The sequence below is a fragment of the Sycon ciliatum genome, chromosome 5 (genome assembly GCF_964019385.1).
Source record: "Sycon ciliatum chromosome 5, ocSycCili1.1, whole genome shotgun sequence".
Taxonomy (NCBI): Eukaryota; Metazoa; Porifera; class Calcarea; order Leucosolenida; family Sycettidae; genus Sycon; species Sycon ciliatum.
In genome coordinates this window covers 27,118,052-27,145,869 of record NC_088647.1, presented here as the reverse complement: position 1 = coordinate 27,145,869, position 27,818 = coordinate 27,118,052, and the positions used below count along the sequence as shown (strand labels likewise).

The following is a 27,818-nucleotide window of genomic DNA, read 5'->3' as shown; positions in this document are numbered from 1 at the left end:
CTACGGAGATGTGTTGAAGCTAGGTGTCAGGACGTCGAATGTTTCAGTACTCTGTCAGTTTTGTGCCTAGTTATTGCACTTTCTGACTGTATAAAGTATCATGTTACAGTGATGGAGAGTTACTCTTAACTCGTATCCATATGTCCTTTTCTCTTCTACATTTATTTATGGCTCAACATCCGAGTTTCATACTGCACACCTGATGAGCCGTCACGAACCATACGGCGAAACGTACGTCGTGTGAAACAACTTGTTTTGTAGTCAACTAGTCCATCACAATGTCATGCATGAGGAGTACTGTAGGAGTTTGGCTTTCGGCTTGTACAATTCGTTTTCGCAAAGCTTCCCTTTCTTTACTTATCTTTGATATTTATGACCCACCCAAGTTGAGTGGTGTGCTGCTTTGCTGCTTCGAATTGTAGTTAGACCGCTTTGTCAAATATCGTACTGGTCTCGTCATCGTCCAGTAACAATCGACATTCTTTGTTCCGTTGGGACTGTAGCTTTTGCTCGTTTTCCTTGCGCTTGCCTTCCCCTCTTTGGTCTTTCCATAACCTTGAACCTTTCAAGTTGGAAGGCTGTCGGTTAGCGCTACGGAGATGTGTTGAAGCTAGGTGTCAGGACGTCGAATGTTTCAGTACTCTGTCAGTTTTGTGCCTAGTTATTGCACTTTCTGACTGTATAAAGTATCATGTTACAGTGATGGAGAGTTACTCTTAACTCGTATCCATATGTCCTTTTCTCTTCTACATTTATTTATGGCTCAACATCCGAGTTTAATAATAATACAAGTAATAATTTTAATATGGCAATAAGTAGGACGAGCTGAAGCGACATGTGGACTACTTTATTAACAATGTAAGCGATGGAGACGATGCAAGAAACAACCTAAAAGGTAAGGAAAATGCGCTGAAGTCACGATTTCATTATCGTAGTGTTGCATTGAACGTAGTGTTCCTTAGACGTTGTCTGGACAATGGTGTTTGTCCAGGTGGTGTAGAGAACCGTGTCCGCAGGACCAAAGCTTACCACACGTTAAACATCGAACGCGTATTCATGAAAGACGAGATTGCCCGGTCCTGCGACACTTTGTCAAAGTCACGTTCGCGGTTTAGGTATTTGTATGATCGTGCACGCTGCTTTCTCTCCTCTCACGACTTCTTGAGATTCTCTATGCTCCTTTCGGAAAATGACCAGAAACAACGTATCCATCTACAGTCAACTTCGCTAATAACGACTGCGGATATAACGACAACTCGCGAATAACGACCGAATTTCCATGCCCGGAGCAAAGTCCCATCTAACTGTATACATTTAACTTCGGATATACCGACTATCTGAGTAACGACAATTCGCGAATAGCGACATGCTTTTAGTGCCCCGAAGTCATATTCACTGCTTGAATAACGACTTTCTGGGCTTTTGACAGCTATTTCAAGTACCTGTCAGTCAAGTACATGTACATGTACCTGTCATGCAGAAAAGTACACCAGAACCTAGCCTACATGTACACAATCATTGTATAACTATGGTGGTGATGGATAAAGAAAAGAATGCAGCCAGGGGGGGGGGGGGGGGGGGGGGTCTTCCTTTTTTATTTTGTTTCAAAAGTGTTGGATTTACCAGCACATGCACACCTACATACATGTATGCATGTAGTTGTACATGATTTTACGGTGATCATCATACATGTACATGTCCCTGGCCCTGTAGATGGCTCAAAAAGGCATATTTTTCAATTTATTTCCCTTGCATTTTGAATTTTTAGTTCCTTTGAACTGCAATATGAAAATAAAGTACACATTGACATAGAGCAAGAAAAGAGCTTGATTTTGATATGCGAAGTTGACTATAATCACAAAACATGACAAGACCTGCAATTGGCTAAGACAGAAAAGATAATTATGGACATGTCACCATCGATCCTGATACCACCATAATTAATATGACATCACTAGAGTTGACCACTCTTCAGAAAGAGCTCCTCTGTCGTGGAACCGATTTCGGGATTCCACCAAAATCAAACAAGAAGGAAGTCATCATGACCGAGTTTGAGCTCTTTTACCGTAAGTTATTACGCTTCAGACCGGTGTCCGAGTCACAACAGTCCATTTGCGCCGCAAAGATCCGGGCAGAGGCCGAGGAACACGCTGATGCATTACCGGATAGAAGAACGTTTTCATTGAAACGCGAACATCTCAAAGCCCTGCATGAGCTACGGAATAACAAAGACATTATTGTCACGCGCCCTGACAAGGGTCGTGCAACTGTTTTAATGAATAAAACTGACTACATCGAGAAGATGTCCGTTATCCTAAATGACACATCAAAGTTCCGTACACTTGGTCCGGACAAGACCTGTGATCGAACTGAAAACGTAGAAAAGGATCGTGTAACTTATCTTTTAAAAGAAGCTAAAGAATGAAGAACAAATATCAAAACATGAATTCGATCGCATCAAACCGACTGGTACCCTTCGTCCTAGACTCTATGGCCTTCCTAAAATCCATAAACCTACATGCCCTGTTAGACCAATAGTATTCATGACCGCCTCCCCTCAATACTCTATCTCGAAATGGCTGTGCATCTACCTACAGCCTGTTCAAGATTACTATTGCAAACGCACTGTGAAGGATAGCTTCGACTTTGTTGCGAGGCTTCGTGATAGTCCGGTCCCTCTCAATGCACACATGTGTTCCTTCGATGTTGTAAGTCTCTTTACGAATGTTCCTATTGATGAGACTGTTGACATCTGTATGGATGTATTGTACCGTAACGATGATGTTGATACTCCATGGGTATCGGAAGCGGCGTTTCGTCATTTGATGCTGTCAGTTACAACTGGTGTCGAATTTTCGTTCAACGATGTGATGTACAAGCAAGTGGATGGTGTGGCGATGGGATCTCCTCTTGGTCCCGTCCTCGCCAATATATTCGTTGGTTATTGTGAGTGCAAGATTGATGAGTCGCTTTGGCCCGCGTTCTACGTGCGTTTTGTTGACGATTCGTTCACGCATTTTGACAGTGTTGAGAGCAGTGAATTGTTTCTCGATGTGCTCAACAGCCTACATCCTTCCCTCCGCTTTACTTGTGAGCACGAGCAGTCTAGTAAGTTGTCATTTCTAGACGTGCTTGTAGAGAAGACTGGCTGTGAAATGTTGACTTCTGTGTATCGTAAGCCTACGTTCACCGTGCATGCTACTGCTACTCGTGATCGTACTGATCGTGTCTGCTACCTACACTGTTCGCACGCTTCGCGTGCTCAGCACGTGGTGGTGGCTACACGATTCGCACGCTTCGCGTGCTCACTGCATGCTTCTGTGGCTGCTTCCGCTAGCTACACGATTCGCACGCTTCGCGTGCTCAGTGCTTCTGCGGCCGCTAGCTACACTGTGCTACACTGTTCGCACGCTTCGCGTGCTCAGGGCAGCGCTGCTCCGCAGCATGGCCTGAGCGTGACACACACACACACACACACACACACACACACACACACACACACACACACACACACACACACACACGTCACATGTGCCTCTTCTTTATAAGTAAAGATGGAGAACTACGGAGGAGACATACGCGAAGTGAATATCAAACAGACGAAGAAGAGTTTTCTAGTTGTGCGAGAGGCTCTGGCGATAGCACCTCTAGCGATACTGAAGTAGACACTGATGCATTGCTAAATTTGGACCAGGATGGAGCGGCTATAAACAGAAAGAGCTCGTTCCAAAAGAACTGCCTTTGCCGAGTCCAGCTCAGGAGGCTCGAAAAGAACTAGAATTTGTCATGGACTCAGTACCAAGTCGATTGCTCAGCAGCGCCTGTCTTACTTTCCTGATGAAGCACGTACAGTTAGTTGTGGACGGTTGTAATGCCAGGCCTACAGTCAAATGCTATCAAAAAGGAAGAGTTTTGTGGCAAGCCATACGTCTACACACCATCTCAAGGAGAAGATGAGAGCACAAGCAAAGGATGTAGAGTGGCAAAATAACTTCTGACCGCGTGTTTTCAGGATTACCGCAAATGGGCGGGCTCTCTATCTGAGACCGGATCTCAGGAGCTGGCCTCACGTCTGGTGTTTCAGATGAAGACATTATTCACAGAGTGGATGCAGTGACAGCTTGTCTGCAGGCAGGAATACTATTTGCCAAGATTAACTTCATCCCAACAATGAATGACTACCTGCAATAATGGTTTCATCTCTCACTACATGGATGATTAGGGGAAAGATTTGATACACCGACTATTCTGCCACAACCCTGCATCGAAGTTGGAATGGAGAGCAATCAATGGAGAAGCGATCATATCTTATAGTGCCAAGAAGTAGTGGAGCTCGTGAGAGATAAGGTGGCAACTTCAGATGCAGATCGACGACATGCATAATTTTCTAGAAGTTTGACAATGTGCAGACTTTCTTCCATTTTTGTCCCAAACCAAGAGCATTATATCCCTTGCTGAAGCATTATAATTAGCATTATGAGGCAGTTTTTGAGCATTATGGTGAGCATTATACGAACATTTTTGGAGCATTACCCGCTAGACTCTATTCACTGCACTCGAGCGACCCCACGACACAACCTTTTTACAAAACATCATTTTTCTCATTTTTTCACCCTAAGCCTGGTTTTCGCAGAAGTATTAGTCTAGTTAGGCCATTTGAGTATAATGCCACTTTTGTGGAAATATAGTGTTCTAATGCTAGCATAATGCTCGTTGCAAATCGCACACTATAATGCTACTTATAATGCTAGCATTATCCGCCCAGGCCTATCCACCACACAGCTGATTGAAGTGGCTTTTTCTGGCCAGTGAATCCCTATTTTTCATTTTTCATTTTTTTACACACACGCCACACCACATACTCCGGCATACACTGGCTGTTGGGCTGCAACCACACTACGTACAAAATCAAGTACGCGTTTGCGTTTAGCTTTTAGATAACGCAAAGTCGGATTTCGTGACTACTGATGGTGAGAGGCTGAGGACCCTCCTTCCAACCATATCCAACAAGCTCCTCGAATGGGATTTGAAAGTGAATGAGACCAAAACAGAGCACACGCACATCGAACGGCACACTGATCGCATCGAGGAGGAGTGGCGAACCACCAAGAAACTCGGGTCCCTATTAGGTGATGCCGAGGATATGCTACGGCGACAGCAACTGGCAACTGTTGCCTTTGGTAAACTCTGGACGCTGTGGATCCGTAGGTCGCTAGTTTCGGAGGATCTCCGCATCCGGCTCTATAATGCCTTTGTACTCCCTGTACTCTGCTACAATTGTGCAACATGGGCACCAACGAAACAGCAGCTGAGCCGTATTGAGGCCTTCCACCGAAAACAGCTGCGGGCGCTAATCGGCATTGTGTTCCCGAATCGGATTAGGAACGAGAGGCTCTATGAGCGTACCGGCGCGGTTCCTCTCGGCATTATCATCTTGAGAGCTAGGTGGAGGCTCTTTGAGCACGTCCTCCGGCTCCCGGCTGACTCCCCACCATCACTGGCCATGGGAGCGTACTTCGCAGAGCCTCGCCCAGCGGGCTGGAGGGGACGACCAAGACACACACTACCAACGCTACTACAAGATGATGCCAAGCGGATTGGACTTTCCTTGTCAAGCAAAGTCGATCTGGAGGCGTTCCGTGCCCTTGCTGCTGACCGAAGCGGTTGGGTGGGCATCTGTGCCCGAGTGGTGTCGGCACCCTAGTTTTTGTCTTCTTTTCGCATATTTCTTCTTTTCTGAAACTGTTATGGTCTTTTGTATCTATTCGAAGTGGCTTATGCGAACATTTTTGGCTGGTTTGCATGATTTGCATGCCCATTAATGCAGCTGCAGGCCATGCTGATGTCTACGCGAACAAGCACATAATAAATAATATAAAGTCGCATCCACACTGCCATTTCATGCGCAAGGAATCCTTGCGTTTTGTCTACATTTCTGGGTCCCAGAAAAATCGCGCTGTGAAAATGTATGTATATGTACGTGTACTACATGACTGTAGTAGTACTCAGTAAAAAAGAGTCGCGAGCGCCTTGACATACACGTTCACATGGTTCAAGGCCTCGGTCATCTCCTTCTCTCGGATGGTCCGCTCCAGGCTGTCATCTGGCCCTGCTTCGTCTTCTGGTACGCTGCCGCAAGCTGCATGAGCTTCTCAGCTCGAGATTATCAGCGAAATACAATGTACATTCTACTTAATTTGTAGTTGCGCGGCATCTCGAACTAACAACAGCAGGCAACAGGACTGTCCGGGAATTATACTGAAAGCAAAGCCCTGGCAGATGAAATCTCAAATACTGCAAACTGACAAGGAAGCCGTCTACTACCGACACAGTGCAAGCCTCAACAAGAATTCTAAGAAACATCTACCCGGCCGTATGAAGAAGCGAGCGAAACGCAAGGAAAAGGCGAAAAGTTGCTTCCTACAGGGGTACCCGGTTTGCTGAAACGAAACGCAGTACGTTTTGCGTTTCGCACGCGTTTCCTTGACGACATAAGCAGAAAAGTTGCGTTTACGCAGTTTTGTACCTAGTGTGGTTGCAGCCTAACCACCCAGGAGAATGAAAGAAGAGCTAGGAGAATGAGAAAGAGAAGAAAGACGTGTGCAACCATAATTGTCGGGAATTGAACCCGCAACTTCTCGATTGGAAATCGACTGCACATACCACTGCACCATATGGGGAACACACACACACACGCACGCACGCGCGCGCGCGCGCCCCCCCCCCCCCCCACACACACATTAACTACAACACACAGCAGTTTGCGGTTAGGAGGGTGCTGGCCAGCGAAGTGAGAGGCTACGGAGAGAGCAGGATCTTGGCGGAGCCAAGAGGATAGTCACGTCCGAGGGATGAAGACCGAGAGCCCTGAGTAGTCGGAAATGAGCATGGCCAACACCCCTTTATTTACTTTATCAAAGTAAATGAGAGATGAGAAATGGGAGGGGGTGGGTGAAACACAACGATCTGAAAAGAGTGATCCACACACAGAACGGATCGAAAATAATATATAACTACCGGTAGGCAAACTTTAGCATGCCACGTTGAGTGCCCACACGCATGCCGCCTACGTTGAGCGTCGCGCATGAATGAATGCCACGTTGAATGACACATAGGATGCCACGACGCATAGAGTACCAAGTGAGCATGCACCAAGGCGTGTGACCGACATGGATACCGTGATGTACAGTGCACGTGACTGTAGCCAGCAGCAAAGCATGAGCATGCAGTAAAAGCGCTCGCAATCATAGCAGCATAGTTTGAGTGGTAGCACGAAGCAGACGCGTGCAAGCATTAATCTGCATTATTACTATAATGCTACACACACACACACCTCAGACCTGCCCATCGTGGAAGCGATGATAGCGAACAGCTATGTAAGACGCAGCAACTAACTAGTTACTTGTGCACACACACACACACACACACACACACACACACACACACACACACACACACACACACACACACACACACACACTGTACTGTATTGACAGCTACCCTAACGGGTCACGCCGCCCTCCACCCAAGCATGGGTATGATGAGGGGCAGTGGCAACAAAAACAAAAACAGCAAGCAGAGAGAGAGAGATAGCAGGAGAAAGACAGCGATAGTAGTACATCTGGTGTGCTACGTATAGAAAAGAGAGATGACAAGAGATACGCACAAAAAGGAAACAATAATTATTTGCACCTGTATTATTGCAGTTCCGAAACCATCAACCAGGTGATGGAGTGTGGGCACCCGAAGTCCATCCTGGACGCCACTGGAAGAACATTCCACGCAGGAATATCAGCACACACACACACACACACACACACACACACACACACACACACACACACACACACACACACACACACACACACACACACACACACGAGTGACATAAGAAGTATCTGAGAGAAGAACATATACCGTATGTCCGCACCTTTAAAGCCATGGCGGTATATTCGAATATAAAGCCAGTCTCAATAAAGTCGTGGGCTTCAGAAATGAAATGACATTTGAAGTATGTTTTGTAAAAATGAAGGAATCAGTATTATAGAAACAAACTTACAGGCCAGCAGGAAGGGTGAACAAGTGGATTTAGATCGAAAATTCTGTGTGGACTTTGACTTTTATGGTATGGCGTTAGGGTCCAGCGGATAATGCCGGCATTATATTCAGCATTATACGACTATCCGAGCATCAGAGCATTATGGAGCAATAGAAAGGAACAAAACGAGCATTATGTGAGGTTTGAGCGGCATAACGAGTTTCATAGTGGATAATATCGGGAAATCTCAGGTTTTTGGCAACAATCGGCTACAATTATGATCATGAGATGTTGTCTGATGATTGGTTTTTGCCATGAAACTTTGAGTAACAACGAAATAACCCTATTTTACTCCTTTTGTGTACCTCTTGCGTACTACGCTCCTCCCATTCCGGGCATTTGAGCACTATGCATTGCATGACTTTGTGATCGTGTAGATACGTAACACCTTTAGCACTAACGCTACACTACTATTGCTACATAAAAACGTTATGATTGTAGCCGTGTGGTCAGGTAAATGTATACAAGCCATTTGTGAAGCATGCCCAACCGAGGCCGAGGCAGTTCAAGTGACACAAATCAGGAGAAATTATTTACGAGGTTCCTTTTACTTCAGAATTCCCAAACTCCATTGCAGCGCATTCCTTGCACTCGAAAACACCGCCATTCCGGCAACAGGCTCTCAGCTGCACCAAATAAATAACTTTGCCAATATTTCGCCCATTGGGCATCATCAGGGCATTGAGGAAGGGGAGGCCAAATTACGAAATATAAAGACGAATAATGCAGGCAGATGAATGTTCTAGAACTAACACATCATGGTGACACAATTGGCAAGGCCAGCAAACTAAACAATCATCACTTGTAAGGTGACCTAAACAAAACGAAAGATGAGAAAACTCACACATACACACAGACACAATTTGGCAAGAAAACTAACACTAACACTAACACTAAAGTTTACAATCATCACCTGTAAGGTGACCTAAACAGAAGAAAGAAGACTAGTAAGACTATCACAGCACGTACAAGAACACTTTCAAGTGTGGGAATGCTAAAGGCGATCTATGTATATGACAGCGGTGTATGTGCAAAGTATGTGTATGTGTATGTGTATGTGCTGTGTCAGGTGGTAAAGTCCAGTGGTAGTTCGAGGAGATGGGTGTCGATTCCAGTGACGATCCGGTGACATCCAATCAGTCAATTGAAGCCAGATCTCTACAAGCGATATATCGACGACTGCATACTACTGTGGAGACATGGCTGGAAAGGTTTAACAGCACTTCTAGATCACTTCAACGGACAGCACACTACTATCAAATTCACAATGGAACACTCGGTCAACGAAACTCAGTCAGTGAACTTCCTGGATCTAGCGCTGTCTGTGCGTGGAAACAGCATAGAGTGGGAGCTCTATGTTATGCCTTCCCACAGTGGTGTCCACCTGTCTTATGAATCATGTCTCCTCTGGTCGTGTAAAAGAGCTGTTGCAACGAACCAATTCTCTCGAGCTATCCGTAACTCGTCAACACCGGAAGCGGAAGACAGGAGCATGTCCATAATTGAAGAGTTGCTCGAGAGAAATGACTATCCACGCACCGAGATAAACGCAGCACGACGAGCAGCCAAGGGGAAGAGACAAGATACACACCCGTCTCAACAACAGCAGCGTGACAGCAAGCGCAGACACAACCAATTCAAGTCAGTCATCAAACTGCCCTTCATCAACGACTCACTTGCCGCTCGTGTCTCACGACGTGTTCGAAACTTCAGTCCGCATGTTCGTGTTGTCTTTGTGTCTGGTCCTTCTTTGAAGGATATGTTGGTCCGATCGTCGAGTGCTGTACGTGTGTCCCCGTGAGAAGCAGCGATCGGAGGTGAAGAGAGGGAGAGGTCGACCAATGGAGTGTCGTGCATGTGATGCGAGTATGGTGGATAGTCAGTGTTTAGTCAAAGGTGTTGTCTATTGTATGTCTTGCACGTTGTGTGCGGAATTGTACGTTGGTGAGACCGAGCGGCCGGTGAGGGACCGATTCGCTGAGCACTACCGAGAGGCAAGGGCGATGGTGGCGAAGGCTCCCTGGGGCTTCCACTATCGTACCCAGCATCGAGAATCTTTAAAGTCTTCCAACTTTCTGCCCTTCCACCAGGCAAAGATTCTCGGCAGGGACGCTTCGCTACCATCAAGGAAACTGCTTGAAGCTATCGAGATAAGGAAGCGCAAACCAGCAGTCAATTGCGATGACGGCTGGCGCCTAATTGACTGATTGGATGTCACCGGATCGTCACTGGAATCGACACCCATCTCCTCGAACTACCACTGGACTTTACCACCTGACACAGCACATACACATACACATACACATACTTTGCACATACACCGCTGTTATATACATAGATCGCCTTTAGCATTCCCACACTTGAAAGTGTTCTTGTACGTGCTGTGATAGTCTTACTAGTCTTCTTTCTTCTGTTTAGGTCACCTTACAGGTGATGATTGTAAACTTTAGTGTTAGTGTTAGTGTTAGTTTTCTTGCCAAATTGTGTCTGTGTGTATGTGTGAGTTTTCTCATCTTTCGTTTTGTTTAGGTCACCTTACAAGTGATGATTGTTTAGTTTGCTGGCCTTGCCAATTGTGTCACCATGATGTGTTAGTTCTAGAACATTCATCTGCCTGCATTATTCGTCTTTATATTTCGTAATTTGGCCTCCCCTTCCTCAATGCCCTGATGATGCCCAATGGGTGAAATATTGGCAAAGTTATTTATTTGGTGCAGCTGAGAGCCTGTTGCCGGAATGGCGGTGTTTTCGAGTTCCTTTTATTTTAGAATAATGGAGAGCTGAGGAGGAGACATACGCGAAGTGCATATCAATAAAGACGAAGAAGAGTTTTCTAGTTGTGCCAGAGGCTCTGGCGATAGCATCTCTAGCGATACTGAAGTAGACACTGATGCATTGCTAAATTTGGACCAGGATGAAGGAGCGGCTATAAACAGAAAGAGCTCGTTCCAAAAGAACTGCCTTTGCTGAGTCCAGCTCAGGAGGCTCGAAAAGAACTAGAATTTGTCATGGACTCAGTACCAAGTCGATTGCTCAGCAGCGCCTGTCTTACTTTCCAGATGAAGCACGTACAGTTAGTTGTGGACGGTTGTAATGCCAGGCCTACAGTCAAATGCTATCAAAAAGGAAGAGTACTGTGGCAAGCCATACGTCTACACACCATCTCAAGGAGAAGATGAGAGCACAAGCAAAGGATGTAGAGTGGGAAAATAACTTCTGACCGCGTGTTTTCAGGATTTCCGCAAATAGGAGGGCTCTCCATCTGAGATCGGATCTCAGGAGCTGGCCTCACGTCTGGTGTTTCAGATGAAGGCATTATTCACAGAGTGGATGCAGTGACAGCTTGTCTGCAGGCAGGAATACTATTTGCCAAGATTAACGTCATCCCAACAATGAATGACTACCTGCAATAATGGTTTCATCTCTCACTACATGGACAATTAGGGGAAAGATTTGATACACCGACTATTCTGCCACAACCCTGCATCAAAAGTTGGAATGGAGAGCAATCAATGGAGAAGTGATCATGTCTTATAGTGCTAAGAAGTGGTGGAGCTCGTGAGAGATAAGGTGGCAACTTCAGATGCAGATCGACGATATGCATAATTTCCTGGAAATTTGACAACGTGCAGACTTTCTTCCATTTTTGTCCCAAACCAAGAGCATTATATCCCTTGCTGAAGCATTATAATCAGAATTATAAGGCAGTTTTTGGAGCATTATGGTTAGCATTATACGAACATTTTCGGACCATTATCCGCTGGACCCTATATGGCGTCGTGGGTGGGTCATTTTGCATCTAAAATAACTAGGAAAGCAGCAGCGGTGTTTTGAATATAAGGTCATGCCTGACATACAGTATTCCTAGTCCTGAATGAATCCATCCCTTGATACAAGTCAGGCTAGATATTGGTGAACTGAGTCAACTTGCCAGCAATGCAGGAAATAATGTCTGGTCACACTCACAGCCACAGTACTAAGGGCACTTACCGGTTGCCCCGCTCCACATCACGAGGAGCACTGCGAGAGGTGCCTCCCATGCTAACCTGTCCCCCGGAAGAGCGACCACTCGAGCCCGAGCTCCTGGTGTCATCTGTGCGATGCGAGAGTGCCGCTCGTTGCTGCAATCACCAAGTACCAAACAAGACGAAATAGGTGATGAGAGAAAATGAAAGAAAAGGAGAGAGGGGGGGGGGGGGGGTGGCCCGTGCACCGCGTGGTTTTCTTGGAGCCCGATTCCTATTTCACACCTTCGCGTGCTGTTGCCGTAACGCAACATAATGGACCTGGCTTCGATGTAAACATGCGGAAGAAAACCGAGGCCCCGCGTCCTTGATTCGCGGCGGGGCAGCGCTTCGTTCTGAAGCAGCGCATGTGTGTTGCGAAATTGTATTACGACTATGATTTACGCATGTTGTTGTATTTTGTTCTTGTCTTGTAGAGTCCAGTGTCTGATGTCATATGGTCTAAGCGTACGTGCGAGTATGGTGTGATGTGTGACGTTTATGGTATGTGATGCATGCAAGAGCACGCGTTGTCAGAGTGTGAGGATCTGCTGCCGTCTGTGTGAGAGTGACTGTCAAGTGAATGCTGTACATGCGCAGTGCTAGTTCGGTCTGGGAATGAGAGTCATGTATGATTCGTCCGTGGTCTGGTTGTCTTGGTCTTGGTCATGTGTTCTGTACGTACTAGTCCCTGATTGGTCATCCAGATTTGTCGTCGTACTATTACTGCTTTGTTCTTGGTTGTTTCTTTGAGTCTTTTCCCGGGTGTCTTTTCCCGTCGTCGTTTTCAGTCTAGTCTTTCTGTCTCTCTCCTCCTGCGCCCTCGTCATTTGTTGATATAATAATTATAAGTATTGAAGATACAATCAAGAGTTTGCGTTGTTGTGTGGCGGCGACCAGGGGGAGAACACTCTTTCATTGGCGCCCAACGTGGGGCTCGAACCCACGACCCTGAGATTAAGAGTCTCATGCTCTACCGACTAAGTTAGCTGGGCAGCATAGATGTTTGTCAAAAACGTTGTCGACTGGAAGACGCAAAAATGTGCGTCCATGATCCACGTGAAAGTGTTAAAAAAAGGTGGTTTCCGGACACCAAAAACCTCACACGGTGCACGCGCCTGGCAGGCGCGTACGCAGGGTCACCTCTAGGGGGGGGGGGGGTTCCAACCGAATCTCAAACAATAGACATGGTTAGCATTTTACCGTTCACGCTATTTTCGACGGTCCGCCTGTACCGTTTTTTGTGCGTGTAGACATGGCATTTCACCGTTCACGCGCTAGATCCAACGGTACTCGTACCCAACACCTCAAATACCGTCGGTTTGGTACCGTTTCGACGATAGAAAGCTCTGTTTAGCGGGAGAACGAAATGGTTAGACTCCAACTAGGGTTAGGTCACAAGTCGATCGTCACGTCAGGAGTCAGGACTCAGAAGGCGAACTGCTCACCGTGTCTCGAAAACACACAAAAAAACAGTAGACTCGCCCTCTAGGTCTACATGCCAACCACAACCGTACCGTCGAAAATAGCGTGAACGGTAAAATGCTAACCATGTCTAATGACTCGTTTTAACCCTTTCTAAAGAGCCCTAGGAATGTTTTCAAAATTAGGAATTTTTCGTGTTCTTTGGATCATAACTTCAGTTCTACTCACTCAATCTTTATTATCTTAGGCTTTCTGGAAGTGGAAAGGTAGACCTACCAGGGAGAGAATGAGGTCGACCATGATAGCCAGGACTCAGTACAGCCATGTACGGTAGAGTGCAGCGACGGTGCGAAAAAAATGCCCCAAACTGGCAAAGGCCCAAATTACAAACGCGTCCTGCTACAGCGATTTCGTTTTTCTTGATCGCAGAGTTTCGATTTTTTGCTGTGTACTCTTGAAATATCACAAGTGAAGCCCCTGCAAATTGAGCAAGTCAGCGTGACAAAAGTCTCAAATTCTCGATACTCGAGTCGCAGTGCACGCTTTTGAAATTGCGAGATCGCGGCTAAACTTACGAACGATTTATCTCAAGAGACATTACTCGCAGCGTGTTGCAAATTGTTTCAACCGACAGCTGAGAGTTTGCTATTCGACCCGGATATTTGGATCGTTGGATATGAGCGAGATTTGACTGAGTTACGTACGATCTGTTGAAGTTTTGCATTCTTGCCAGATCGATCATGCGCCTGACCAAAATATGCCCAGAAAGGCAAAAACGTTGCTCGTTTGGAATATGGGGGGGGGGGGGGCGGGCAACGGGAACCCCCCCCCCCCCCCTGCGTACGCGCCTGGGAGGAGAACAACAGCACACAACGCAGTGAGCGTGGAGTTGTATCAAATGTAAAAGTTTCATGATTGTGTTAGGTACCTCCTCCCGTACTTTCTACAACCTTATCCAAGCTGGCCTGCATGCACTCTCGTACTCACCTTTTGCCTCCTTTTGTTCCGTTGGCCTGGGTAGCTACTTGCGCACCCATAATTGCCATGGCTACCCAGGCCCTTTATCATCCCGTTCACACTTGATCTCTCTCACTCGTCTCTCTCTCTCTCTTCCACAATGTCGTCGTGCAAGAGACAATCTGCCCCTTCTATGCTCTCGCCACGCCATAAATGCAAGAAGACTGGTACATTGGTTAGTTCTCTGTTGGAGAGATATCTTTTCCTAAACCTCACTTCAGGAGCCGACGGGAGAACTCATAACTAACAACTAACGACTGACGACTGACACTCAGAAAAGACGAGACAACAGAATATAATAGTGAAGGTGTGCAACGGGGACAAGACGAGCAAGTGTGTACACAACGGGGACAGAAGACGGTGCAGCCGCATGTACGCAGGGGTCAAAAACAGCGCAGCAGCATGTACCACGACTCAGCAACACGTACAACAAAGAGACACAAAAGCAGCAGCATGTACAACAAAGAGCTACACGTGCAACCGCATGTACAACGAGGAGACACAAGCGCAGCCACATGTACAACAATTGGTTCGAAAGTCCATGTTTTCCGGCTGAGAAAATAGATTCCGCACAATGTAATTACTTTCTATTTGGAAATTAGAGGCCACATGCCACATACTGCTCTTTTCTCTCTGAAAGACAACACTTGCACGCCAGATATGAAAGAAAGTAGAAACTAGAACACGGTGTGCCTCCACTGGAAGGCCAAAAGACCAACAAATAATTATGTACTATTGAGGTAGGTGACATGCGGGTACGGAGAAATGTTATGTACTAACGGGGTTTATGTACTAACGGATTATGTACTAACCGACAACATTTGTATGGAAGTGACCACGTTTCGTCCGGGACTTGAGATTTCTTATGTACTAACGGGGTTTATGTACTAACCGGACTCGTATTAACGGGGGACGACCTGTACTTTGAAATTCTCCGTGAAGTCCAAATTTGAAATTACAATGTAATTACGTTACAAACGTACCACATCCTCTGGGCAAGTTTGGTTACGCTCGTCCAGGACATCTGGAATGGACAGGAGGCTATCCAGAAACTGCAGACCTTGGTCAGCAAGGAACTGATCAACATTTCGTCCATCTTGCAATAGTGAGCTCCACTCGAGACGGGCTGTTTGACACAAGTGTCGGGCGAAACACTCTCCCTGAAACAAACGGACAGTAAAAAAGGGTACTTAGTTACCAACATCCATCATTGTGCAAACTTGGCTCATTGCACGTAGCGAAAAGGGATATGAAGGCGCTCCAGATCCATGTTTGTTTTCCTGCCACGAGGTTGGATTCGGCTAGTGCATGGCCGTTGGAGAGTTCGAAATTTGAATATTTCTCAAAAGTGATTTTTAGTGGATAACTGTATTCAAGACTATCACTTGTTGGCGCTTGGGGACATGTTGTAGCAGACTATAGTGGTGGTCTACCCCCAATTTCAGGACGTAACCCCGCTGCTACTAGCCCCTGAAGATGGCCGTCGTAATGGCCGCCATTAGACAGGCTGAATTGATCGATTCGTTCAAGGGGCTCAACAAGTCGCCAATCGAAAGTTGGAGGGCTAAGCATTACTAGGTAACTTGGATCGGTGTGCGAACATAGTTGGTTTGGCTGCGTTGCGTTGTTGTGAGCAGCAGTGAGCCCACGTTCTTGTACCTTGTTTGAAGGTGTTTCAGTTCGTATTTTTATCGATTTTTGATTTTGGTCAATATCTAAAGACCGGAGAGTTCTGGACCCAACTTTCATAGAAGGTGAATGAGGTCCACCTAGGGATAAAAAGCGCCAACTTTGAGCGAATTCGGAAATTTGGCCATGTCGGGTGATATTTGGCCGTTACAGACATTGACTCTTAAAGGCCTACCGACCTCCCGCCTAGCTACTCCCCTTGTAGGGAGATACCCCAACCAAAGAACAAATATACTTGGCAGCTCTGACACCACAAACGCACACATGCACGTGCGCACATACACACACCATTGGACCATTGCACGCCCATCGCAGGAGGCGATGATAGCGACGCTACAGCAGAAGTCATAGCAGCTTGTGCTGGGATTGCACTATTCAACAGATTGCAAGGCTGAAGAATTGACCGCAACTATTCAGCCTGGTCTACACCACACAGCTATGAAGTGGCTTTTTCTGGCCAGTGAATCCCTACTTTTTGGTCTTTGTCACTTTTTCCCGCACACACATCACACCACATACTCCGGCATGCACTGGCTGTTGGTAACCACCAAGGAGAATGAAAGAAAAGTCAGGAGGAGTCTGAGAAAGAGAAGAAAGACGTGTGTGACCATAATCGTTGGGAATCGAACCCACAACCTATCGATTGGAAATGGCTGCACATATCACTGCACCATATGGGACATACACACACGCGCACACACACACACACACACACACACACACACACACACACACACACACACACACGCACAAACACACACACACACACACAACCACCATTTGACCATTTGACGCCCATCGCCGGAGGCAATGATAGCGATACTACAGCAGGAGCCGTAGCAACTTGTGCTGGGATTGCACCATTCCCTGCTTGCAAGGCTGAAGAATTGACCACCACTATTCAGTCTGGTCTATGCCACACAGCTATGAAGTGGCTTTTTCTGGCCAGCGAATCCCTACTTTTTGGTCATTTTCATTTTTTTCCCACGCACACATCACACCACATACTGTAAATATACAAATTTTCGGCAGCTATTTAATTTCGGCTATATTCGGCACCGACCCAAAACGCCTAAATTAAAACGCCGATGAAATTTTTCACAGCATCTGTCGCACTATACCATGCTCTCTACCCCACGCCGAAAATAGATCGCCGCCGAAATGTCAAAAATCGTGAAGTGCCGAAATTTTGCAGCGCCGAATTTTTGTATATTTACAGTACTCCGGTATGCACTGGCTGTTGGTAACCACCCAGGAGAATGAAAGAAAAGCGAGGAGGAGTCTGAGACAGAGAAGAAAGACGTGTGTGACCATAGTCGTCGGGAATCGAACCCGCAACCTATAGATTGGAAATCGCTGCACATACCACTGCACCATATGGGACACAAACACACACACACAGCACAAACACACACACACACAAACAAAACGTTACGAAAGGAACGGAAAACTCGGTTGTGATATGCACATACATTTTTCTCGGCAATATCCTTCAAGACTTTCGCCATGAATATGGCTGCCTTCCCGCCATCTCGAAGATGCTTGCTGGCTAGCTCTGACAGTGTAGACATTTCTATACTGCAGGTGAAAATGAGTGGGACAACGACAATCACCAGTAGATCATAGATACGCGGAATATCGGACTCTAAGTCTGGTGTCTCCTCCAGAACCAGATCCAGTCTGTGGTAAGAGAACACAGAGCACAAACACACAGTGACTCAATCATTCCGGCAACAAAACGCAGCTGACAGTTTAGCACTGTGATGAAAACAATCAAAGTTTAACAGCCCTGGGAAAATTCCAGGGAACCCAGAGTGTGCAGGTTTTGACTTTTTCGGCATGGGTGTTTATCACGGCGAAATTCCGGACCACACCATGTAGTTAGTGCAGACATGCGACGGGAAGCATTGTAGTATTTACAGTACTTTTGAGCTGTACCTGTGAAGTACGAGACCTGCCTGAATCCTGATTGTACACACTCAGACTGCATCACTGCAATGATGTGATACAGGAATTTTGCCATGACAGCAGCCCATTTGAGTTGAACATTCTTGGTTTCATGTACAGTAAAACTGTCAAGGCGACCACTCGGATAAGGCGACCACCTGTCCCAAAGGCCACTGCAACCAGGACCAAGGGATGCTATTTGCAGTCAAATGACCCCGGATAAGGGGACCACCTGGCAAGTGGTAACAGACCACATTTTGAATGTCCCGCGAACGGTGGGTCGTCTTAGACAGGTTTCAGTGCACTATACTTCATACTGCACAGTGCCACATGTGCAAACGCATCAGAATTCTTTGCAAGAAATAGAATAATTGTCCACATCAAAGGCACACTGTCCCTCGAAATGAACTACAAATAAAAGTCCATGCTGACGCCAGATCAGACTAAAAAGAAAACGTTATCCACGCCATTGAGCAAGAGGGATTGAAAGCCCAAGACCCTTGCCATGCTTATTTGCCTAGGTCATCATGTGTATTATTCGAACTGATAGAAACGTCTTTGCAATACAATTGTATTGTTGTGCAATGGTGATCCGTGAGTAAAATCGCTGAAAATCGCTAAAATAAAACGTCGCTAACCGGTTGACAATGGGAAAACCCCTGAATTAACAGTCGCTAAATAACCCCTTCTACAGTAACGTCTTTGCAATACGAAAACATGTGCACGACAATTGTATTGTAAAGACGTATACAATACATCTCAACGGATTAGCGACTTGAAACTTAAGCAAAAATGTGTTGATCGCTAAATTCGCTAGGGTTTTTACGTCGCTAAAATTACCCGTTCCACAGTACCCGGTTTTCCCAGAACAGAATTGAGCAATCGAAAGGTTTAGCTCATAACTGACTGGATGCCTGCATGTTCAGCGGCTCGGCTCGGCGATGCCGAAGCAGAAGCCATAAACGCCTCTACCAAACATGAGGCTCTTGGGCCGGTCATGGAGCCATTCGTGGCAACTGGCATACTAGACCCGTTTTGGACCGGTCACAACGCCATTCGTGTCAACCGGCATACTAAAAGCCAGATGAAACGTAACTGATAAATCATGATGAAACTTAACTGATAAATCCTGATCAGGACGCTGACAAGAAGTACTGGAAGCACACGCCTGATCGAAACGGGACACGAAACTCTCGCTGGAAGCAAACATCTGGCCTACTGATGACACCAGCTTCTGGAAACGCTCTAGTGAAACAGATCTGGGTCTACCGACCGATCTGCGTGCCGATTTCTTACTAACATTTGACTAGAACCCGACATTCGAAGCCGCTATACTCATTCGTTGTCCGTCACCAGCACAGGATCAGCTCCCTCAGAATCGAGAGGAGAACTTGAAGACATCTCGACATTGACCGAAAACACGATGAAGAAACACACGGACTTAAAACTACTAGAGTACTAGAATCTGTTGCGCAAGTATCAAGGATGTCCTCAGTACACTTCTGGCGCGTAGCAGTGTCATTTTGAACCTTTTCTCCGCGTGATAGCACATAGCATGTCTGTTACCTCTAAGCGCGGGATCGCGATTCTTCATTTCATTCTATGTTCACGTATAAAACGGTGCTTTCAAATAAATTCCGGCCATTCATTACCATTCCCAACCTTCACTGATGAGACCTATAGCAGTCGAAACAGCGCTGTATGGAGGAAAACACTGTTTTGTCAGTACATGTATCTACAACTTGGAGTCATGTTGCTGGAGTTTGGTGGAAGTGGAAGGACTTTATTGAAAACTACTACAGTTCGTTCAGTAAGAGATGATATCCTAGCTTTTGGCCATAAATGGGTCAAATTTTGAGTTTTTGTCACAATTTTTTGGCAATCTCCCATGGAATGCTCTTCCAATTGTGTTTTTGAAGTCTAAATTCTCCGAAGAGCAAGCCATAACGAGACTAGCATTTTGGTCAGGTTTTGCCCCCAAAGCACTGAATTGGCGAAAAACCATGAAAATCCAGGCCGTTCACTCCACTTGCACAACAGTACACTTGCGGTTCGAACCCCAGTTGAGGCACTTGTTTTGGACCCTTTTTCAAGTTTTGAATCTCGCGGCACTGCGCAGTGTACCACAAAATCACGAAAAATCACCAAACACGGGAGCTCTCCAGAGCCAGCGCTCATCCTTCTCTGAATGGACTGTAGCGCAAAGAACAAACTGAGACTACTATTAATATTCTACAGAATATCTCTGAAAGCACTATTCGAATATGTGGCCCTATTTCTTTTACGGTACGGGACACATACGGAATACCACCAACCATGGCGCGGCACGTGCGTGAAAGGCCCCAACGCGGACACAAACAGATACAGAATAAAAGCAGTGTAGACCCTGGCTAGCACCAGACACTACTGGAGTAGCGTGTTTCTCATCGCTACGGGAATGAATAGAGTGAGTTGTGCGCTCAGTAGAGATGATCTGATGAGTTGGCCTCGAGTACGTTCAAGGAATATCCATGTACATGACAAGTGGTTTTGCTCATGGTGTTTGTACTGAGTGCGCAACTAACTCTATTCATTGCGTCCACTAGTATGTCCTTCTTATCGTCACGGAAACTTAATAAATTTATCATTAAATTCACTTCATCAATCAACGTCATCATTTTAAACTCACCCAGCTACTATGTACTCCAGACTGGCCGTGCCAATCCGGGCCAGCTCAGCGAGTAGATCAACTCCTTTGCAATGCTCGTCCTGCTTCAACTCCGATATTATCATCCTAGCGACAATTGTTGGAAGGTATCTGGAGGAGGGAGGTTCCGGGACCCAATGCGGAATCTCCTGAAAGTGAGAGTGCAGCCAAAAAAACAACAACACAAGGATTATTGCCGCGATCAGCAGGACAAGCCGAGTCGACATGTACATACTGTATTCGTGCGGGCTCAAAATTACTGACAGCGAAGAGAATAATAAGGATTTGAACAAGTTTCGTACAACATTCATCAGTAATCATTGTTGAGCTAATGGAAAAAGAAAGCAACTCAACTGAACTCTTAAAAGTTATTGAAAGCCAAAGTAATACTTATTATTATTTTAAGTTTCAACCAGGTTTGAAGCTCAGCGACCTTTGGAGAATACGCATAAATTCAGACAGGATAGCTAGAGCACTTCTCCAACTAGACTCGGATGGAGAGGCCAGGATTAATTTATAGGAAGAAAAGAGGACCAAAGAGCTACACATTACGCGTCAGTGTCATGCAATGTTATCGCATGAGCTGATTGTAAAGTAACTGCAGTGGTCTTACTGGATATTATAGCTTAACATGTAGCTCATTGGTCCTCTTTTCTTCTTTAAACTTCTCCAACTTCTCAAATTGTTTTTTAACACACCCTGAGCATCAGTCACTGTTGTGCCAAATGTCGCATGCCAGTAATTAATGTTTCAGCCCTAGAACACACTTGGGCACAATAGCAGAACCTCACTGATGATTACTCCTATCAAGTGTCGAATGACTGTTCAAAATCCGTCCACTACTTGAGCACTTTCTATTCAACAGCAAGAGAGTGTACCAACCAAACCTGCACAAGTCATGGATAACACACACACACTAGCGTGGTGGTGAGCATGGCTTCTTTATGTACGCTACTAGTGACTCAACTTGCTCAACAAAGGCTATCATTCTATCTTTCCCCGTCTCATTTCCCATTTTCGCTTGTGCAGTTGGTCGAGTAGCTTGCTAGCTGTAGTACGCCGCACCCCATGTACAGTGTTCCAACTGACATCCTAACTAAAGTCAGCAAGCAGGCTCCTTGCAGAACAACTGGTTGAAGGCACTAGCCCACCACATCTGGAAAGTATCGTAGTTTTGCCATAGCTGGAAAGTGTCATACATTGGGCCGAAAACGTATCTCTCCCAAGTGTATAATGCACGTGCTACCGCTGGGATCTCATACTCCTCATGCATTAGTAGTGAAGCTGGCAGTAGACACTTGAAATGCATACATTTGACCTGAGAAGTGTGAGAGGTGACAGACTTCGCAACAATTTGATGCATTGCACTACTTATCGAAGTACCTACATTTTCGTATTCGGAGTATAGTGCACACCTGCGATTTAGGGCCTGAAATAGCACATCTAAAGTACGCACTATACTCCGGAATATACGGCAGCTACCAAACAGGTCTGCTTGTTGTGTGGTTAGTAACGGAAGTTATACTTTATCTTCCATTAATTTTAGTTATTTGAATTCGATTGACACTTGCTGAAGTCATGATAACATTTTAATTAAGGGTGGCAGACATAGCCAAAATATCGAAAAAATCGAATTTCAGAAAGTGGTATGGCGTGTGGTATCAGAAGAAAGCGAATGCTTTCAGCTCTCATCTCCTAAAGTGTGAGGCCCAGGGAGCAATCCATAACAGAGGTACGGGCGTTTGAAGTGCGCCCTCAACTGAAAAATCGCAAACTCAGTTGAAATAATCCACGAATACGCACGAGTTTGACTTCACCCGAACGATTCTGGCAGCCCTTGCGGCGACAGATCGAGCTGAGACGTACGAATCTAGGAGATAGTCTCTTGTAAACCCAGCAGAATCTACAAAGACTCAGCGCTTCGTCGCGGCACGCTCCAGCTCAAAGCCAGCTGGCTAGCTAGCTGTACGTGCGTGCGTGGGCTGGAAAAATTCAAAAAAATTCAAATTGTTTTTAGGTGACAAGCACACGTCGACATTATTTTTCTTTGTTCTTCTTCAATTTCCTGTTCTGCCATTGCATCTGTTGTTGGTCTTCTAAGTCTTAGCATGGGTAAGCGCAAGTCCAAGGCAGAGTATCGCAGCCGAAAGCGAAAATTCTTGGGGAATCAGTTTGAGTCTTCTGATCCACTTCCAACCGAGTCACAGGATCCTGAGCACGACGATGTCAGTGCCACAAACACAGGTGAGGAACTGGACAGCACTCCTCAGAGCGCATCCTACTCCAAGCTGCGAGAGTTTGCCTTCTGGGACGATGACGGTGAGGCTACTCTGGAGGACAGTGATAAGGATGGCGATCGTAGTGATGATGAAGAAGAACACTCAGCCCAGGATCTGTCAGGAAACAGAATTATGTATTTGCCTGCGCTAGTTGACATGCTTGAGGCCACAGCTGTCTGTTAGACCTGCAAGGAGGGCAGCCTGACGCTGTCTCAAGTGAACAAGAAGGGCCTAGCACCAGTGGTAGAGCTGGTTTGTGATTCTTGTTCTTCCTCAGCAACATCTGTCTTGGCCAAACAGCAGAAGCATGGTCGCAGCAATTTTTATGACGTTAACCGGAAGGCTGTGCTGGCAATGCGCATGATTGGACGTGGTCTTGAAGCTCTCAATACCATTACCACTATTTTGGATATGCCCTCCCCCATGGGGAAGCCTGCATATGCCGCCCATTGCCGTGCCCTGCATAAGAGCGCAAAGAAAACGGCGGAGAAATGTATGCAGAAAGCAGCAGCAGACGTTGTGGCTCTCCGTTCCGGTGAGGAAAAGCCTGGCGATATTGCAGTTTCAACCGATGGTACATGGATGCGAAGAGGCTACTCATCATTGTACGGCGTACAGTCTGCAATATCATTCGACATGCAGCAAATCCTTGATGTGGAGGTACTGTCCAAGCATTGCCCAGAGTGCGTGAGCTGGGAAGTAAAGAGAAGGAAAGGCCAAATATCCGCGGACCGATACCAGGAATGGCACCAGGCTCACACTGATTCTTGTGCCAAGAACACCACCTCTTCTGCACCCGGCATGGAAGCCGAGGCAGTTGAGAAGCTTTGGAGCAGGTCTGAAGCCAAGAACAACCTTCGTTACGTGACGTACATCGGGGACGGAGACAGTAAAGGCCACAAGCGTGTTTCGGTTGCAAAGCCTTACAGTGACACGGCCATTGTCAAGGATGAATGCATAGGACATGTGCAGAAGAGAGTTGGGAAGGGGCTGCGTGACCTGAAGACGAAACTTGGCTCCACAAAGCTTAGCGATGGCAAGGCCTTGACAGGAAAGGGCCGTTTGACTGAGAAGATGATGGACAAGCTTCAGAACTATTATGGCATTGCCGTTCGTGGCCATGTTGGAGATGTCGACGGCACATATCGAGCCATCTGGGCTTCCCTGCATCACCACGGAGGGTCCCATGACATGTGTCCTCCTGGCAAAGACTCATGGTGCAAGTACCAACAACAGAAAGCTGGTGCCAACATCATCTACAACCAGTCGCACGTGCTGCCCAAAGCTGTCGTAAATGAGCTGAAGCCGTTGTATGTCCGCCTCACTGACCGGGAGCTGCTAGCAAGATGTGTGCGGGGTGCAACGCAGAATGTCAATGAAGCTTTCAATGCTGTGTTGTGGAGCCTCTGCCCCAAAACATCGTTCTAGGGCCCATTGACTGTTGAGACATCGACCTACTTGGCAGTTGGCCTGTTCAACCATGGGACAGCTACGGTCAAGTCCGTAATGCGTGGCATGCACTGTGATGTCGGGTCCTTTGTCCATGTGGGTTTGGACAAAGCAGACACCACACGGATGTATCACTCTGCCAGGAAGTCGCAAGATACAGAGAAGAAGGCCAGGAAACGCAGAAGAGCAGTCAAAAAGGGTCTCGTTGATGCTGAGACTGAGAAAGAAGGCGTCACGTACAGCTCTGGTGCATTCTGAGTTGTGAAATAATACAGTTTATTTGGCCTTTTTCTGGATACTCCCGGCAGTGTTCCGGGCATAACTTTGGTCTTGTTTGTCCTAGCCCCATAAAAGTAGGGTCTTTTCGCATCTACAATCTCCTGGCTACAATCTGAACCTATGTGTTTGCTCATATTCCTATTCTGCTGTTTGATAATTCCTTACATTTATTGTAGTTTATTTGCGTGCGGTTTGGGATGGTAACTGAACGGTGTCTTCTAGATGCTGTGAGTAGCTGGTCACCTCAAATTTAGGTTCAGATTGTGGCGTGAACACATAGGTCTCCGTCCAAAATCCTGTGGTGTGGTTTCAATCTCCTCATGGCCTACCATTAGAGGAACGGAATTGTGTTCGTACAAGCACCGCATTTTCATTTTCTTTGTTCAGCTGCGTCATATGTGTGCCTGGTTCACCCCAGAAGATAATATTTCCAGGGATGATATCCCTTATAGTGTCTGTGTGCAAAATTTCTCCATGATTGGAGCACTTGTTCTGAAGATATGCGTAATGGAAGTGTGACCCGTGGTTTGCATATGTCGTCCATATGTCTGCCACCTTAGGGGAAGTTAAGCCTAAAATCAAATTTTCACCAGTTGTAGTCTTCGGGGGTGCCGAGTCGAATGGTCTTGGTCCGAGAAAGCTGAGGCGCTCCGTTCCCCCTTTATTCCCAATCGAATTCGCGCACTTCCACCGAAACTAGGTGACTGTGCCCTACTGGATGGGGATGTGTGTCACTGAAAGCGCCATTTCATTCTCATAAAAGCACGGATGATCGTGATTGGCTGATATGTTGTCGTCTTTCGGACGCTGAGTCCACTCGTTTTGGTCCGAGAAAGCTGCGATGCAGCGTTCGGCCCGTATTCCCAATCGAACATAGTTGCTTAAGTAAGCGGTCATGTGTTCCTGCATGCACAAGTCACCTGGTCACCGTGCCTGCAAGCTACAACTTTCACACAATCAACTCGAGTGACAGAAATGCACCCAAACAGGCTGTAAAAGCTGTCTAGCAGGACTCAACGGAGCTCTTTCTCTCAACACACTGAACTGCGAAACCTCCCGGGAGATCCAGCCTGGACTGGTGATGCTGCTGCTGCTCTTAGAACGCTCGTCAAACACGGCCCCGAGACATGCACTCGCATTCTCGAAATGCGCGCATGGCGGATGGTCGTGTTTTCCAATTTCAACAATTTTCAGTCGATCGATACGGCAAAAATGTGTATGGTAAGTATGGTTGTTTCGTACACTGTCAGAAAGCCTCAGATCTCAGCTATGCGCAGAGCCCCATTCTAGCTGTCTCCTAGCAACAAGACCCTAAAAAGCGAGGGCCAAACGTACCGATACTATAGTATCGGTTTGCTTATGGTAGACCGGTAAAGGGTTAACTTCCCCTTTAATAGAGCAACACCACACGTATTGATCCACAACAGCAGAGTGTACATGTTTAGAAACGACCATATGAACGAAAGGTGTACTTACGCCATCGTAGAAACTACTCAAGTATTCTTCAGTGCAAGCATTGGCCTTCTCACCGACCTCACATTCTAGCAGTGCCACTGCGGGTGCAGTATCCCCATTCGTTGCTGCGGCAGCAGATGGTGGAACTGCTGAGGAACCTGCAGACATACTGACGGAGCGATTGAGGGGCGGAGGGCCAGAAAACGATCCACTGACACTTGCAAGCGCTTCGGTACGGTCGCACCTAGCATCCAATGCACTTGGATATCCACGCAGCGGTCGGTCCCTGGAGCTATTGCAGCTTCTGCTGGGGCGTGTTGCGGCTGAGGCGGGCACAATGTTGTTGATCCTGTCCTGCGTGATGCTGGAAAAGAGCTACCGTCTACACACTGCTTGGAGACGTCACTGGATCCGCTGTTGCCAAACTTGAACAACTAGGGCTGAAAGACAACACCAATCAACAATATCAGGTGACAAACAAATTCAGCTCTCATTGCTTGCGCCAAATAAGGCTAAGTTTCTACTTGCACTGTGCGTATTTATACTGAGATATTGGATTGATTTAGATTTGCCAGTAATCCTTCTGATGAGATGGTCCCGCAAATGTTAAAAAGAAATAATTATCCATGAACTCGGATAATCACATTGTTATCGCACGTCTTGACTGCTTATTATCTTGTTACAGTCGTGGATAGTTGCTTCATAACTCGTTCCCATGTGATTTCTTCTTCTAATTATCCATGACAACAAGATTTGCTTATGGTGTTTGTACTGAGTGCGCAGCTCGCTCTATTCATTGCGTTAATAACATTCTTATCTCCACGGAAGTTTTTCATAATAATAATAATAATAATAATTCAAAGTATCAGTCAGGGAAGTGAACTGCATACTTTGAATTTGACGTTCTCCCAATCCTTTCAAAAAAATAATAATAATAACAATAATAATACCCAATGCTGTAGACAGCAAGCTGTTTCGGCCATAAACGCCTCATCTGTACAGCTACGAGCTCCTAGTAACCCTAGTTGGCAGCCATGGTGTAAAGATGGCACCACAGACACAGACTCGTTGCTCTAGCGCCAGAGTGCTCAGACTACGAGAGGTAGCGAGCGAAGCGCAATGCAGCAGTATATACATAATATATAATAACAATAGCAATACATCTTCACGACACTCTCCAAACGATCTCTGGGCTACACCAATCACTAAAAGAAAAAAGATTATCAGGCCAACCAGAATTAATTCGTTGTGTCGGGTCACCCGACCGACCGTCTTTTTTGACCCGACCGCAAAATGTTTTTTTTTATTGTGCATGCAAATGTACGTGACTAGACTATGTACACACATGACCCTAGTTCAGACATCGACCTCTGAAGCAGCCAAACGACAGGATGCAGCGCTCGGTGACGACGTTGTTTTCTCTGATCCGCAATCGGTCCTGAAACAACATCAGCTCCGACACCGCCTCGCTCATAGACAGATGTTTTGGT

The 27,818-nt window shown here is 46.3% G+C and overlaps 1 protein-coding gene across 1 annotated transcript in view; it reads right to left on the bottom strand.

Moving 5' to 3' along the window:
* Positions 1-6,777: 6,777 nt before the first annotated feature.
* LOC135816705 (eukaryotic translation initiation factor 4 gamma 1-like) overlaps positions 6,778-27,818 on the bottom strand; it is a 33,974-nt gene continuing 12,933 nt past the window's right edge. Inside the window, exons 2-7 of the mRNA XM_065329832.1 lie at positions 26,350-26,768; positions 20,849-21,015; positions 17,706-17,913; positions 15,528-15,704; positions 12,089-12,219; positions 6,778-7,765 (exon numbers count right to left, since the gene is read on the bottom strand). Coding sequence (XP_065185904.1) covers positions 7,630-7,765; positions 12,089-12,219; positions 15,528-15,704; positions 17,706-17,913; positions 20,849-21,015; positions 26,350-26,496 — 966 coding nt within the window. The 5' untranslated portion in view covers positions 26,497-26,768 and the 3' untranslated portion in view covers positions 6,778-7,629. The remainder of the gene's footprint in view (positions 7,766-12,088; positions 12,220-15,527; positions 15,705-17,705; positions 17,914-20,848; positions 21,016-26,349; positions 26,769-27,818) is intronic.